Here is an 11,487-nt window from a genome sequence, read left to right as displayed (position 1 = left end):
TCTTGTGTCACCCCATTAAAAAAAGGGGGCTGCCACTACTTCTTCTGTTCCTGCAATCCAAAAAGGAAGCTTTCCACAAACGCCCCAACCCAATCCAGACCTTTTTATGTACTGGGTAAAATTAATAAATATATATTTTTTCCTTTTTAGCTATTTAGACAATTTGTAGTCCCCAGCCCCTGTCGTGCTGCTGAGTCATCACAAGCTCTCCAAAAATAAATAGTTGAAAGCACAGCGTGACTACCTATCAGAGCCTCCACTGACCACCCAGTTCTTTTTAATTATTATTTTAATGTGTTTAAAACACATCAATAATTGTGCAGTCTGGTTTGTTGGTAACCTGATTGTCTGTGCGAATCAGACTGAAAAACACAAGCAAGGGTCTAAGTAAACAAACTACTACACGGAGTGCTTGAAGAGAAACCAGGCTCAGCGGCACACATGAAACGTACAAATACATGTAATGATTAATCGCGGCTATGCTCTTCAGACGCCATTAGATTTGCACGTAAAATAGTGAGAGGCACGCAGCTAGGTTTTAAAATTGATAAAAGTTAACCTACACTGGGTTCATTAATCACTGTCTGTGCCAAAACCAATTCTCAATATGCTGGTGCTTTTCTTTCTTTCTTTTTGGTTTCCCGGTAATTCGTGAGGCGAATTTTAATCCTGCGTTGAAAAAAATAAATAAAAGAAAGTTACTATAAAAGTGTCGAGAAGCCCTCGTCATTCGTAAATCAGACCGGCGGGACGTCCCTTCCTTTTCGTAACTTACGTCGACGACTGGTGTGCATTTCCCATCCGCCGAGACGCACGAGTGTAGTGTCACTGGGTAGGCGTTTTCTAGCCTGGAAAGTGTTGTTTTGTTTGTTCGCCGCGCACCCAGTGCACTCTAACTCCGAGGACCGGAGCCGAAATGTCCTTTCACTCGTTTTTGGAAGAAACAAACTCTTTAACGATGAATGAAGGGGATCGATTGGATACTACCACCTATGCCTGTCCGGCTTATGAGCTCAGTAAAGCGGTGTCAGTGTCTTTGGGTTTGGATTCGGTGTCTTCTCCGCCCAATAATATGAACCAGAGCTCCAGCAGCGCCTTCGCAGAATGCGACTCCGGTACTGTGGCGGATAGTTCTCGGGGAGTGCCAGAGTTGAGAAGGGCTGGGAATATGAACTCCGACGGCAGCATGTTTGTCCTGGGTGACAGCAGCCTCAGAGAGGACGACTTTGGAGAAGTGTGCCAGGGCATACAGCAGGTGAGCTGTATGGATCTGTTCGGATCGGGCGAAATGGACAGTGCGCAAACTGTGACGCGTGGCTCGGTGATATCCAGATACGTCTGCAGGGAGTCAAATGTGTTTATGAACCCCACGCCGGAGCTGCCCGCGCCCCCTCAGGTGCCCGGGGTCGTACCCTTAAAACCACCTTCGTCTTACTGTGCCAGTTCAGACCTATATAGGGATCTCCCACCGGAAATGTGGTGCGCAAATGAGCGCGCATACAGCGACCGATCCCAGCCACAGCCACAGAGGGGAGAATCAGGGGAACATAATTTCTTGTGCAAATACTGTAATTGTGGGCAAGCTCCTCGCGGAAACAGGCAGGAATGCCGCTGTATCTGGTACGGTAGAGGTGACCAGGGTGGCAAAGGTGGCATGCGAGCGACGGCACAAGGATATGGCCAAATGTCAAGTTACCCAAGTGCCATTCCTCAGGGGCAGAACACTTTCTCCACTATCAAGAGTGAGCCTTCGGTGTGGATGAATTGCACAGATCGCAGTTTAAGGTAACGATCAGATCTGAATGATTTGTTTCGTTTGCATCAGATCAAAAGGTCATTCATACTGCGTGCAGTACATTCAGTACTACCGATCCCTCCCATCTCTCACACCTTTCTTTAATGAGAAACACACAGCGTGAGCCTCGTGCCAGTAATTACGCTTCAATCAACCCGCTTTGCAGTCGGGCTTTGGTCATTTTGTCTTCTAAAAGAAGTGCTGTAATGAGTTTAGGCGTAAGTTCGCAGATGTTTAACGGTGCACTGTCTTTCCGGATTTCATGCTTAATTTCTTGACGTTTCTGTGTCGAGCCACAGAGCATAAGCTAATTGGATACGTGTCAGCACAAATAAATCAAAGGCAGCGAACACGATTATTATGTATCGCTATCAGCCATGACTTCTATTGTAACTCTGTGGAGTCCTGAAATGTTCAGCAGCACTGAACCCTTTGTCCTCCAACAACATGGTGTGCTTTTTTTGGCCTTCTCCAAATCATTTTTTAGCATGCAGCTACACTAACTTAAAGTTTATCCTATCCTTAAGATTTTCCAGAACTGTCCTTATAAGCCCTGGGACTGCAGCAGTAGCAAATGTATCAGTGTCCCTATAAAGAAGAGATACAGCACCTGTTGCTGCTTCTGCTTGTAGAAAGAAAGCCTTTTATTTTATTACAAGTTATGGATTCATTAAAAAAAAACTGCACTCTGGCATGTGCTAATCACAACTTTTACTTTGGAGCAAACTGGCTCCCTTTGCTGACAAATTGTCAACCATATGAGGGAAAAAATATAATTTGATTGGATTTTAGAGAATTTGTATGATAACACTCAGTGAAGGCAGACCTACTAACCCAAAACCAATAATGTCTGTGTGAGTGCTTTTTAATGTCTGCTGCAATTCTTCACCAGTGTCTTCCCTCAGTTTTTAAACCCTTTTAAAAACTGAGGGAAGACACGAAAACAACACCATCGTGTGTGTGTGTGTGTGTGTGCGCCCGTGTGTGTGTGTGTGTGTGTGTGTGTGTGTGTGTGTGTGTGTGTGTGTGTGTGTGTGTGCCCAGGCACGAGGACTTTTTTCCAGGTGTGTATCTGTCAGAAAGGAGAGTGTGTCAAGTGTGCGGAGATGACGCCTCGGGTTGTCACTATGGAGCAGTCACCTGCGGCAGCTGCAAAGTATTCTTCAAGAGGGCCGCTGCAGGTGGGTGCAACACACACACACACACACACACACAATTACTCACTCACCGATTTTAATTTCTTACACCCACTTGCTCTCTCCTGTAGACAGGGCACAGTGACCCTGACATTATGAGGTCTAGTTATTTGTTATCAGTAAACGCCCACATGTCGTTGCTATGAGTGGAAGCCTAGGCATTGTTGAACTCACACTCCTCATCCCCCAGCACTCTTGTGTGCCTCCAGGTAAGCAGAACCACTTGTGTGCCAGCCGAAACGACTGCACCATCGACAAACTGAGGCGGAAAAACTGCGCGTCGTGTCGCTTAAAGAGATGCTTCATGTCGGGAATGAGCCTTAAAGGTGAGCTGCCAGAGATGAGGAAATAATGAGACATAAATAAAGGAAAGTATTTTGCAGTTTTAAAAAATGTGTCAGCGTGGTCAGATCCCTTACATTTATTAGATCAGAAGCCCTCCAGTTGAACTCTAACAGAATCATCTCTCCAGGTCGCAGGCTGAAGGGAGCCGGACAGGCGAGAAATGGAGAAGAGGAGCAACAGCTAGCTAGCTGGGGACAAGGAGAAAAAGAAGAGAGGGCAGCGAAGAAAGACGTAGTCTTGGAGTCCGGAAATGCAGGTGTCAGGGCTCAAGGTGGTAAGGATTGGTTGCACAGAGCTCAAGTGTCAGGTTTATTCAACGCTGAATTTACTTTTGCCTGGAAAGACTCGATCTTGTCACACTTTCTGCTTCATGTCGTTTTTATCTACATATCTCAAGCAGCTTCCCAGGCCCTGGGTGCGGCCATCCCCCCACCCCTGCACTCGTGCCTGTCCCTGCTCAGCATCCTACAGGCTATTGAGCCAGCTGTGGTCAATGCCGGGCATGATCCTGCCCAGCCAGACAGCCCTATGTCCTTGCTTACCAGCCTGAACAAGCTGGGGGAACGGCAGCTGGTAACCGTGGTCCGCTGGGCCAAGGCAATACCAGGTAAACTAATCTGAGCCAAGGTAATTCATTCCAAGTAGCTCTTCCAGAGAATCCGGTAGGGAGCACATTTCCATGGCTGCTTCCATTGTGGTTTATATTCAGACATACCACTTGCATTCCTTGTTAAGCAAAACCCTGAAAGATCAGACTTGTAAACAACTTTGAGTAAGAGAGTGGGTGGTAAATGGGCAGCTTGAGAAGAAATAAGCGTAATTCAATCAAAAATCACGTTAGAATTCCCTGTGGTTTGGATGAGCAGTACCGCTGTTAGGAAATGTATTTTAATCTACCAGCACTAAGCCAGGCCTCAGTATCTAGGTCAAAAGATGACAGACCTTTCCAGAAGTTTGCGCTGGTTTAGTGTCCATGCAAAACAAACAAAGTTGTTCAAATATTAGCCACTAGAGGGGGATGTTTCCCATTTAAGCAAAAAAGAAAAAAAAGAAGAAGGCTGAAAATGGCCAGCATTGTATCCATGTTTGCCTCAACAGTTATTTAATTGAGCTAAATCAGCTGATTTTTTTTTTTTTTCTATAAAGCTGTTTTAATGCTTAACCCTGAGGAGAGCTTGATAACAGCGAGTTTTGTTAACAGGGTTTCGGGATCTGCACGTGGATGACCAGATGTCAGTGATTCAGCTGTCATGGATGGGAGTGATGGTGTTCGCCTTAGGCTGGAGATCCTACACGCTGACTAACAGCTCTATGCTCTACTTTGCTCCAGACCTGATTTTCAATGAGTGAGTTTCAGCAAATATTCAATTTAACATCAAACAACGAATTCACAAAAAAGGAAAAAAAGGAGACACAAAATCTTTATAAAACTAAGAAACAAGAAATTATCACTGTGGCATGGGGTTTGCTGGAATGCCGTGAGACTTCACTTGTCATCGTGAAATGCGATGAAAGGCACAGCGCGACACGTTTTTGGTGTTTTTCGGCAGGAGGAAAACAAACAGCCAATGTCTCTCCGTGCACGCCAGCAAACCCGTCACTTTGCATTTTATAAATGTGGCTGGCGGAGGAAATCTCCTCAAATGCTTTGCTCTTTTTCATCATTGCACAACCATTCATCAGTGTCCAAGAACTTCCACTCTGACAAGTTTTAATTTACACTCCGACCTCACCCCCTCGGCCCCTTATCAAAATGTTTCTGACACCTCAACTCCAGCCTTTGTCTTTTTCTTTCTACTCCCAAAAGAAACCCCGACAACAGAGTTTGTGTCACACAAATCGCTGTACATGAGTCCCACCCCCCTCCCAGGCTCTTATCAGTAAATTGTTGTGTCAAAAAGAAAGAAGGTGTTGCTCGGAATTACGATATTCGCCAACCCTCGTGGCAGCTCTGAATTGGTCAGTGTTTTGCGTGACATTAGCAAAACACTCATTCTGTCTGTGTTACACCCCTGTCACTCTATTAGGCTGCTTCTGACCTGCATAGTAATGGATACGCCTGCCCTTGTTGCTGACCCTCATTTTTCAGTGCCTCACTGTCATTCTCTATTTTCCATTATCCATCTAACTCGTTTTTTCTCACCTCTGGTGCCTTTTTTCTCTCCTTTTTTTTCCCTTCATGTCCCCACAACTACTCCTTTCTACATTTCTCGCTATGTGACTCTCCTCCTGCGTCATGCTTTTTTTCCCCCCCTTTTCTCTTTTCTATCCCTCCTCACAGCCAGCGGATGCAAGCGTCCAGCATGTATGAACACTGTGTGAGGATGAAGCTACTATCCCAAAGGCTGTGCATGCTCAAGGTTACCCAGGAGGAGTTCCTCTGCATGAAGGCCCTGGTCCTCCTCAGCATCAGTGAGTCGCTCGGGACCATGAGTAATGGCGCGAATGTCAACTCAACGTGTGAAATACAACTGCAATAGAGTACAGCCATACTTTAGAGAATTGATGGGATGGATAAAGTCTGTGAGAGTTATTGTTGTGTTCTGGCTTTGTGGTCACAGTGCCAGAGCAGGGCCCGAAGAGCCAGCATTGTTTTGACAAACTGCGGACCTCCTACATCAAGGAGCTAGACCGTTTGGCCAGCCACCGCGGAGAGACCACCCGCACGCAGAGACTGTTTCAGCTCACGCAGCTGCTGGACCACCTCCAGTCGGTAATACACACAACCGCATTCCAAAAAATGCACCACGCTGTGACTCTGGACACGGATGCACATGTCATTTTTTAGTGTGAGCGCAAAATAATGCTCCTTCCTCTCACACAAAATGACAGACAACACTGTACAGGCTTGCAATACAACTGTAAACTTATTATGAATGAACACACAAGCAAGATTTTTATTATTTTAAAATTTCATGGCTGGATTAATTCACCCCAGTCTGTCAGATATTGCATTTAATATCTAAGCCCTTGTTTTTTCCTCAGGTTTAAGCCTGTTATTTTTTTATTCTCTTTTAGCTTCTTTGTATCTGTGTTTCAGATTATATGTTAACCTGGATTTGAGATTTGCTTCCTTGAAACGGGTAATCCTTAACAGCCTACCATGATAATTAACAGTTATGAAAGAATAGTGGTGCCAGATGCTGCTGTATTAAAGCCAATAAGTTGATTTCCATTTGTAGATGATTTATATGGACTGAAAAATAATCCAGACACAGTAAATGAACTGCTAATTACAGTCATGTGAAAAATAAAGTTTGGAAGTACGGCCTTTACTGCTTTGTGAGCAGCTCTGTGAAAGCGTTCAGGTGTGTTAACACAATGCCACAGCCTTCCCAGGAGTGGACGTCCCAGCAAATTTTCAAACCTCAGTGAGAATGTTAAATGTTAAAGTTCATGGCAGCACAATTAGAGAAAGACTGAAAAAGTATAGCTTGTTTGGAAAGGGTGCCAGGAGGAAGTCTTCTCTCTAAAAAGAACATGGCAGGATAGCTTAATTCAAAAAGGTGCAACTGAATATTTTTCTTCTGGAGACTTTTGGAAACAATGTGTTCAACATCAAACAAAATTAAAGTGGAGATGTTTGGTCGTAATGCACAGTACTGATTTGGGCTTGTTTTGCAGCCAGAGGACCTGGACACATTGCAGTGATTGAGTTCACCATGAACTCTTCAGTATACCAAAGCTTTCTAGAGTCAAGCAGAGCAACAACTCTGCAACAGAATGGCTCACAAGGAAAATAATCAAGGTGTTACAAAGGTCCAGCCAAAGTATAGACCTTAACCTGACTGAGATGGTGTAGCAGGACCTAAGCAAGCTGTGCATAAACAATTGCCTGCAAACCTCAAAGAACTGAAGCAGTGCTACAAAGAACAGAGGGCCAAAATTCCTCCAGAATGATGTGAGAGGCTGATAAAGGTCATACAGATAATTATTATTTTGAGTTGTTGCTACTTAATGTGGTTTTACAAGCAACCAAATTATGGGCTGTTTTCACATGACTGAATACAGAGGTGGCAAAAGCACAGGCTTTCTTTACTTAAGTAGAAGCACAGATACATTTATTAAAAATACAGTAAAAGTTGAAGCACTGAAACAACTTTACTCAAGTAAAAGTGAAAAAGTACTGGCTCAGAAATCTACTCAAAGTAAGAAAGTAAAAAGTAGCTCCCTCTAAGATAATTCTACTAAGCATTTTGGTACAAAGGCAACTGAACCTTGCACTATAATAATATAATAATATAATAAAACAATGTTAGTACATGAGAATACCAATGCTATCGAATCTAAAGTCTAACTTTAAGAAATCCACTCAGTTTCAATCTGTTATGCAGTGAAAGGGAACTAAAAAAATAATAACTTTTTTGTTGCCTACATTGTAGAGGGTTACTTTGCCTCATACCTAAACAGTGAAATGATAACAGTCACGTGTTAAAGTGAGATTCAGCAGATCTGTGCAGTGGCTCGGCATAGGGCAAAGAATCACAGCAGCTCCAGTAGGTTTTCTTAGTGTAAAGACTGTGATCAGCTGACCTGCTGCTCTTTGTGGATTTACACAACTGAATTCAACAAGATGTAAAGTTTCACAAGCTATCTTCACCGATGTGTATCCCTTACACTGACACTATACTGTTTATACTGTCTTTCTACTAGACAGTGTACATTCGTATAAAGTTGGAATTCAGTGAATGAATCTAAACATCATCATCTTAACTTCAAATTCATCTCTGTTACACTTGATGTAACCTAACACTGACCATGAGCACCACAGCCACGGTGCAAAAGTCCAATACAGAGCTTTGCTACTGAAAACCTGTTTATCCTGGTCAAAACTACCTAATGTTTTCATGCCACGTATGAATAACATATAGTGAGTTTAGCTTAGTTTGTGTTGCAGGACGTTTCACAACATTAAAACACATCATTTATCAAAACATATCATATGCAAATCCAATATGTGATTAAAATTAAGCTTTAAATTTGCAGTTTATCAAGCATCACTGAGCAGTCCTTACCTTCAAATCTATCCTCTCTTCTTCCTCTCCTGCCTTTCTTATTTTAGCTGATAGAAACGTTAAATACTTAACCCATTTTCCCTCGGGATGAATAAAGTATTATCAATCAATTTGAAATTACCATGTTTTAACCACCAAAAAAACAAAAAACACGTCACTTCCTTCATGCTTTGTCCTCCTCTGCAGCGCTAGCTAGATGCTGTACCGCGTACCGTGAACCTGCACTCCTTCCTGCCCACTTTAACCCTGAGTATAAACACTATAAATGATCATTTTAAACCAAAAGTAACGAGCCTGTTTTGAAAATGTAAGGAGTAGAAAGTTCAGATATTTGTTTAAAAATCTAGTGAGTAAAAGTAAAAAGTTGCTAGAAAAAGTATTAAGTATAGAAAGTTTTAAAAAGTATTTGTACTTCGTTACTTCCAACCTCTGACTGAATCTGACTGCTTTTCTACTCTCACTCAAAACACTTTTCACTACATGCCACATGAACCTATTCACATGCAAAACACTTTAATCTGTGGCCATAATTTTCACTTGATGTCATAAGAGTAGTGTTAAACCTCGAAACAAATGCATAAGCAAAAAAAGCAGGTTCATAAAATTTGCCTCCATATGCGCGACCATGCAGAAGGTTGATTATCATTTCTGTCAAACATTTGTGCACATTTATAGCCAATACAAGCAAAATCAGCAACATCTGAAAAGAATTTAAAAAAAAATGCTTTGTATTATATTTTAACAAGATATAGAAAGGTCAAGTTGTGCTGTGACCTTCAGTAAAAGAAGAAAATGGAAAGATTATGAGCCAAAGAAAAGGCATAAAAGTCCAGGCACTGAGGTAGATTCAAACGAGTTATAAAAGGTCTTTAATTTAGTTTAAATTCACCCTAAATAAGGCGCACGCTGATAGCAATCGGTGTATTTAATGTTTCTAGACTTATATTCTGTTTATTTTGTTAATAATATATTTTCCTTTTTACGTCTAAGCCGTAAAAGACTGATGTGGTATTGTAGGTACATAAGTGTATCTACTTAAAAACACATGTAGTTTTCCTGTTACGACTTCTCGATGTGCATTTTTTGCATTTTTACTTTCTTTTTACTTGGTGAACTTTCTTTTGTTGTTGTAATAAACACTAATCACTCATATCATCCTCACTGAGGTTTAGGGAGGGGAAAGTGTGTTGATGTAGATGTGCAACCACTAGGGGGTGTAAATGGACTACTTTTAACCTTTTTAGGATTTTTTTTTTTTTTCTTTTTGTACTTATATCTCAATGATGAGAACAATTGGCTGTCAAAGGAAAAACCCCTTACATCATTATATGAGTATGACCAGAAGAGTTAAAGCGCTATGTGGAGAGGAGCCACAACAGTTTGAGCCTCCGTCTTTCACTGTGGATTTACCTTTAAATGCTCGGCTTTGTGGCTTTTGAGCTGGAGGGCAGCCAGAGATTGTCTGGAAGGGCCCTTTAGGAAGAAGATCAGAGCTGATGAGGACTCCTTCAGCTTTGCCCTGTCTGTGGAGCTTAGTGTCACAATAAGCATTATCTCCTAAAACCGCCTCTTAAGCTGTGCCAAGACAGTCTCGTTTGTTTTTGTTCATTCGTATTATTATTTGGGCATTTTTAGTCTTTATTATACAGGGACAATAGAGAGCATCTACATGTTTTCCACATTACATATTTATTGATCTCTTTGTTTCTAATAACCCCACCACATGTATGTGTCATGTTTTTGTCTCTTGACTTAGGTTGTGAGGAAATTACACCAGTTCACCTACGATCTGTTCATCCAAGCTCAGTCCATGCATGTCAGCTTCCCAGAGATGATCTCGGAGATTGTGAGCATCCACGTGCCCAAAATCCTCTCTGGGATGGTCAAGCCCATCCTTTTCCACAACGTGGCCTAGTGAGTGAGAGTCTCCAAGACTGTCTTTTCATCAGCCACACCAACCAGAAAGAGTTCTCAATGATTTTTACGCTTCTGTCCTGAGAGTAGGGCGCAGTCCAGGTGTAAGCAGATGCTAACAGAAGGGCAGACAGCACATTCTTCCAGTCTAATGTAGTCTGATTTCATCTTCTCACTTCTTCTTCTTCTTCTTCTTCTTCTTATTGCCTGTTTGAATGTATCCTGCACATACACAAATGCTTTTTGGAGGCTGATTAAAATACTTGCATGCATTTCTGTCCACATACTAATGGTGAACCTCGTGGCATGTGAACTTCTTCAGCTCTTCATGTGGATAATCACAAACTCTTCTGGGGCGTGTGGTGCGGGGGGACAAGTTTGAAGGCAGCACATCAAGGTAGCTTGTCTGTGTGCATTAGCATGACATTTTGAACTAGCTTTTTTTCACAATGAATGTTTCTGTGTGCACCTGAGATGAAAAAAGGAAAAAAAAAAAATAAATCAGTGACTGACAGTTAATAATCGGTTGTGACGTGCATGCTTGGAAGCAAAGCTATCTTGCCCGGAGGCATATAAAAACATTTTTTTGACAGCTGTCATCATCTATTAGAAAAAATATCGGACTATTAGATTTCTGTTTTGTCAAAATGAAAGCACTTTCAAGGTGCCCGCGACTGCAGCGTCACCAATTTCAAATGTATATTTATCCATTTTTGATGCCAAAAAGGTCACAGTGAAGGACGTAATTGGACAAAATGACTCCATTAGTCGAGAAACACCACGGGTGACTTTATTATTATTTTTTTTTTTATCAGGAAAAAAAAAAAGGTTTTTCAGTGCCAAACATTATTAAAGTTTTTCCACAGTGGACGTTTCATACTGTTGTAACTTTTCTACAGTTTCCTAAAGTGTTCTTTGCAAATGCTTTGTTGTGTATTACCATGTAATCCTCGTAGTTTATGACAGTTTTTGCTAAAGGTCCAGCCAAGAACCCGCTCTATTGTTGCAACATTTACAGCTTGACATGTAATAAAACAAAATAAAGCCAAAGTCTGAGTGCATACCTGCTGGGTTTTTCTTTTTTACTAATCTCATTGTCTTGATGATTATACGGGTGAATATTCCAGTTTTTCTCCTCCGCCTCATTCAATTCAAGCCCGCGAGGAGTTTAACTGGCTGAGCAGGGCGAACGAAACATCAGACAGACATTTCTACTACTGCA

General features: G+C 42.0%; 1 protein-coding gene across 3 annotated transcripts; it reads left to right on the top strand.

Moving 5' to 3' along the window:
- The first annotated feature begins 907 nt into the window (after positions 1-907).
- On the top strand, positions 908-10,742 carry ara (androgen receptor alpha). Of its 3 annotated transcripts, none has more exon segments than NM_001279613.1 (9): positions 908-1,785; positions 2,840-2,976; positions 3,201-3,317; positions 3,464-3,610; positions 3,734-3,943; positions 4,538-4,682; positions 5,618-5,748; positions 5,898-6,049; positions 10,108-10,742. In NM_001279613.1, coding segments are annotated over 9 exon segments (2,067 nt in total). In that variant the 5' UTR covers positions 908-916; the 3' UTR covers positions 10,267-10,742.
- Positions 10,743-11,487: the final 745 nt, after the last annotated feature.

This window comes from Oreochromis niloticus, linkage group LG2, assembly GCF_001858045.2.
Source record: "Oreochromis niloticus isolate F11D_XX linkage group LG2, O_niloticus_UMD_NMBU, whole genome shotgun sequence".
NCBI classification, from domain to species: Eukaryota; Metazoa; Chordata; class Actinopteri; order Cichliformes; family Cichlidae; genus Oreochromis; species Oreochromis niloticus.
Note: the sequence above shows the minus strand (reverse complement) of the source record. Positions and strands in the feature narration are given on the sequence as shown.

Coding starts and splice junctions, on each gene's coding strand:
- ara (XM_005467839.4), top strand. CDS start 917: ATGTCCTTTCACTCGTTTTTGGAAGAAACAAACTCTTTAACGATGAAT. Junction 3,611..3,736: donor AGGTGTCAGGGCTCAAGGTG/GTAAGGATTGGT, acceptor TATCTCAAGCAG/CTTCCCAGGCCCTGGGTGCG. Junction 4,683..5,617: donor CCAGACCTGATTTTCAATGA/GTGAGTTTCAGC, acceptor CCCTCCTCACAG/CCAGCGGATGCAAGCGTCCA.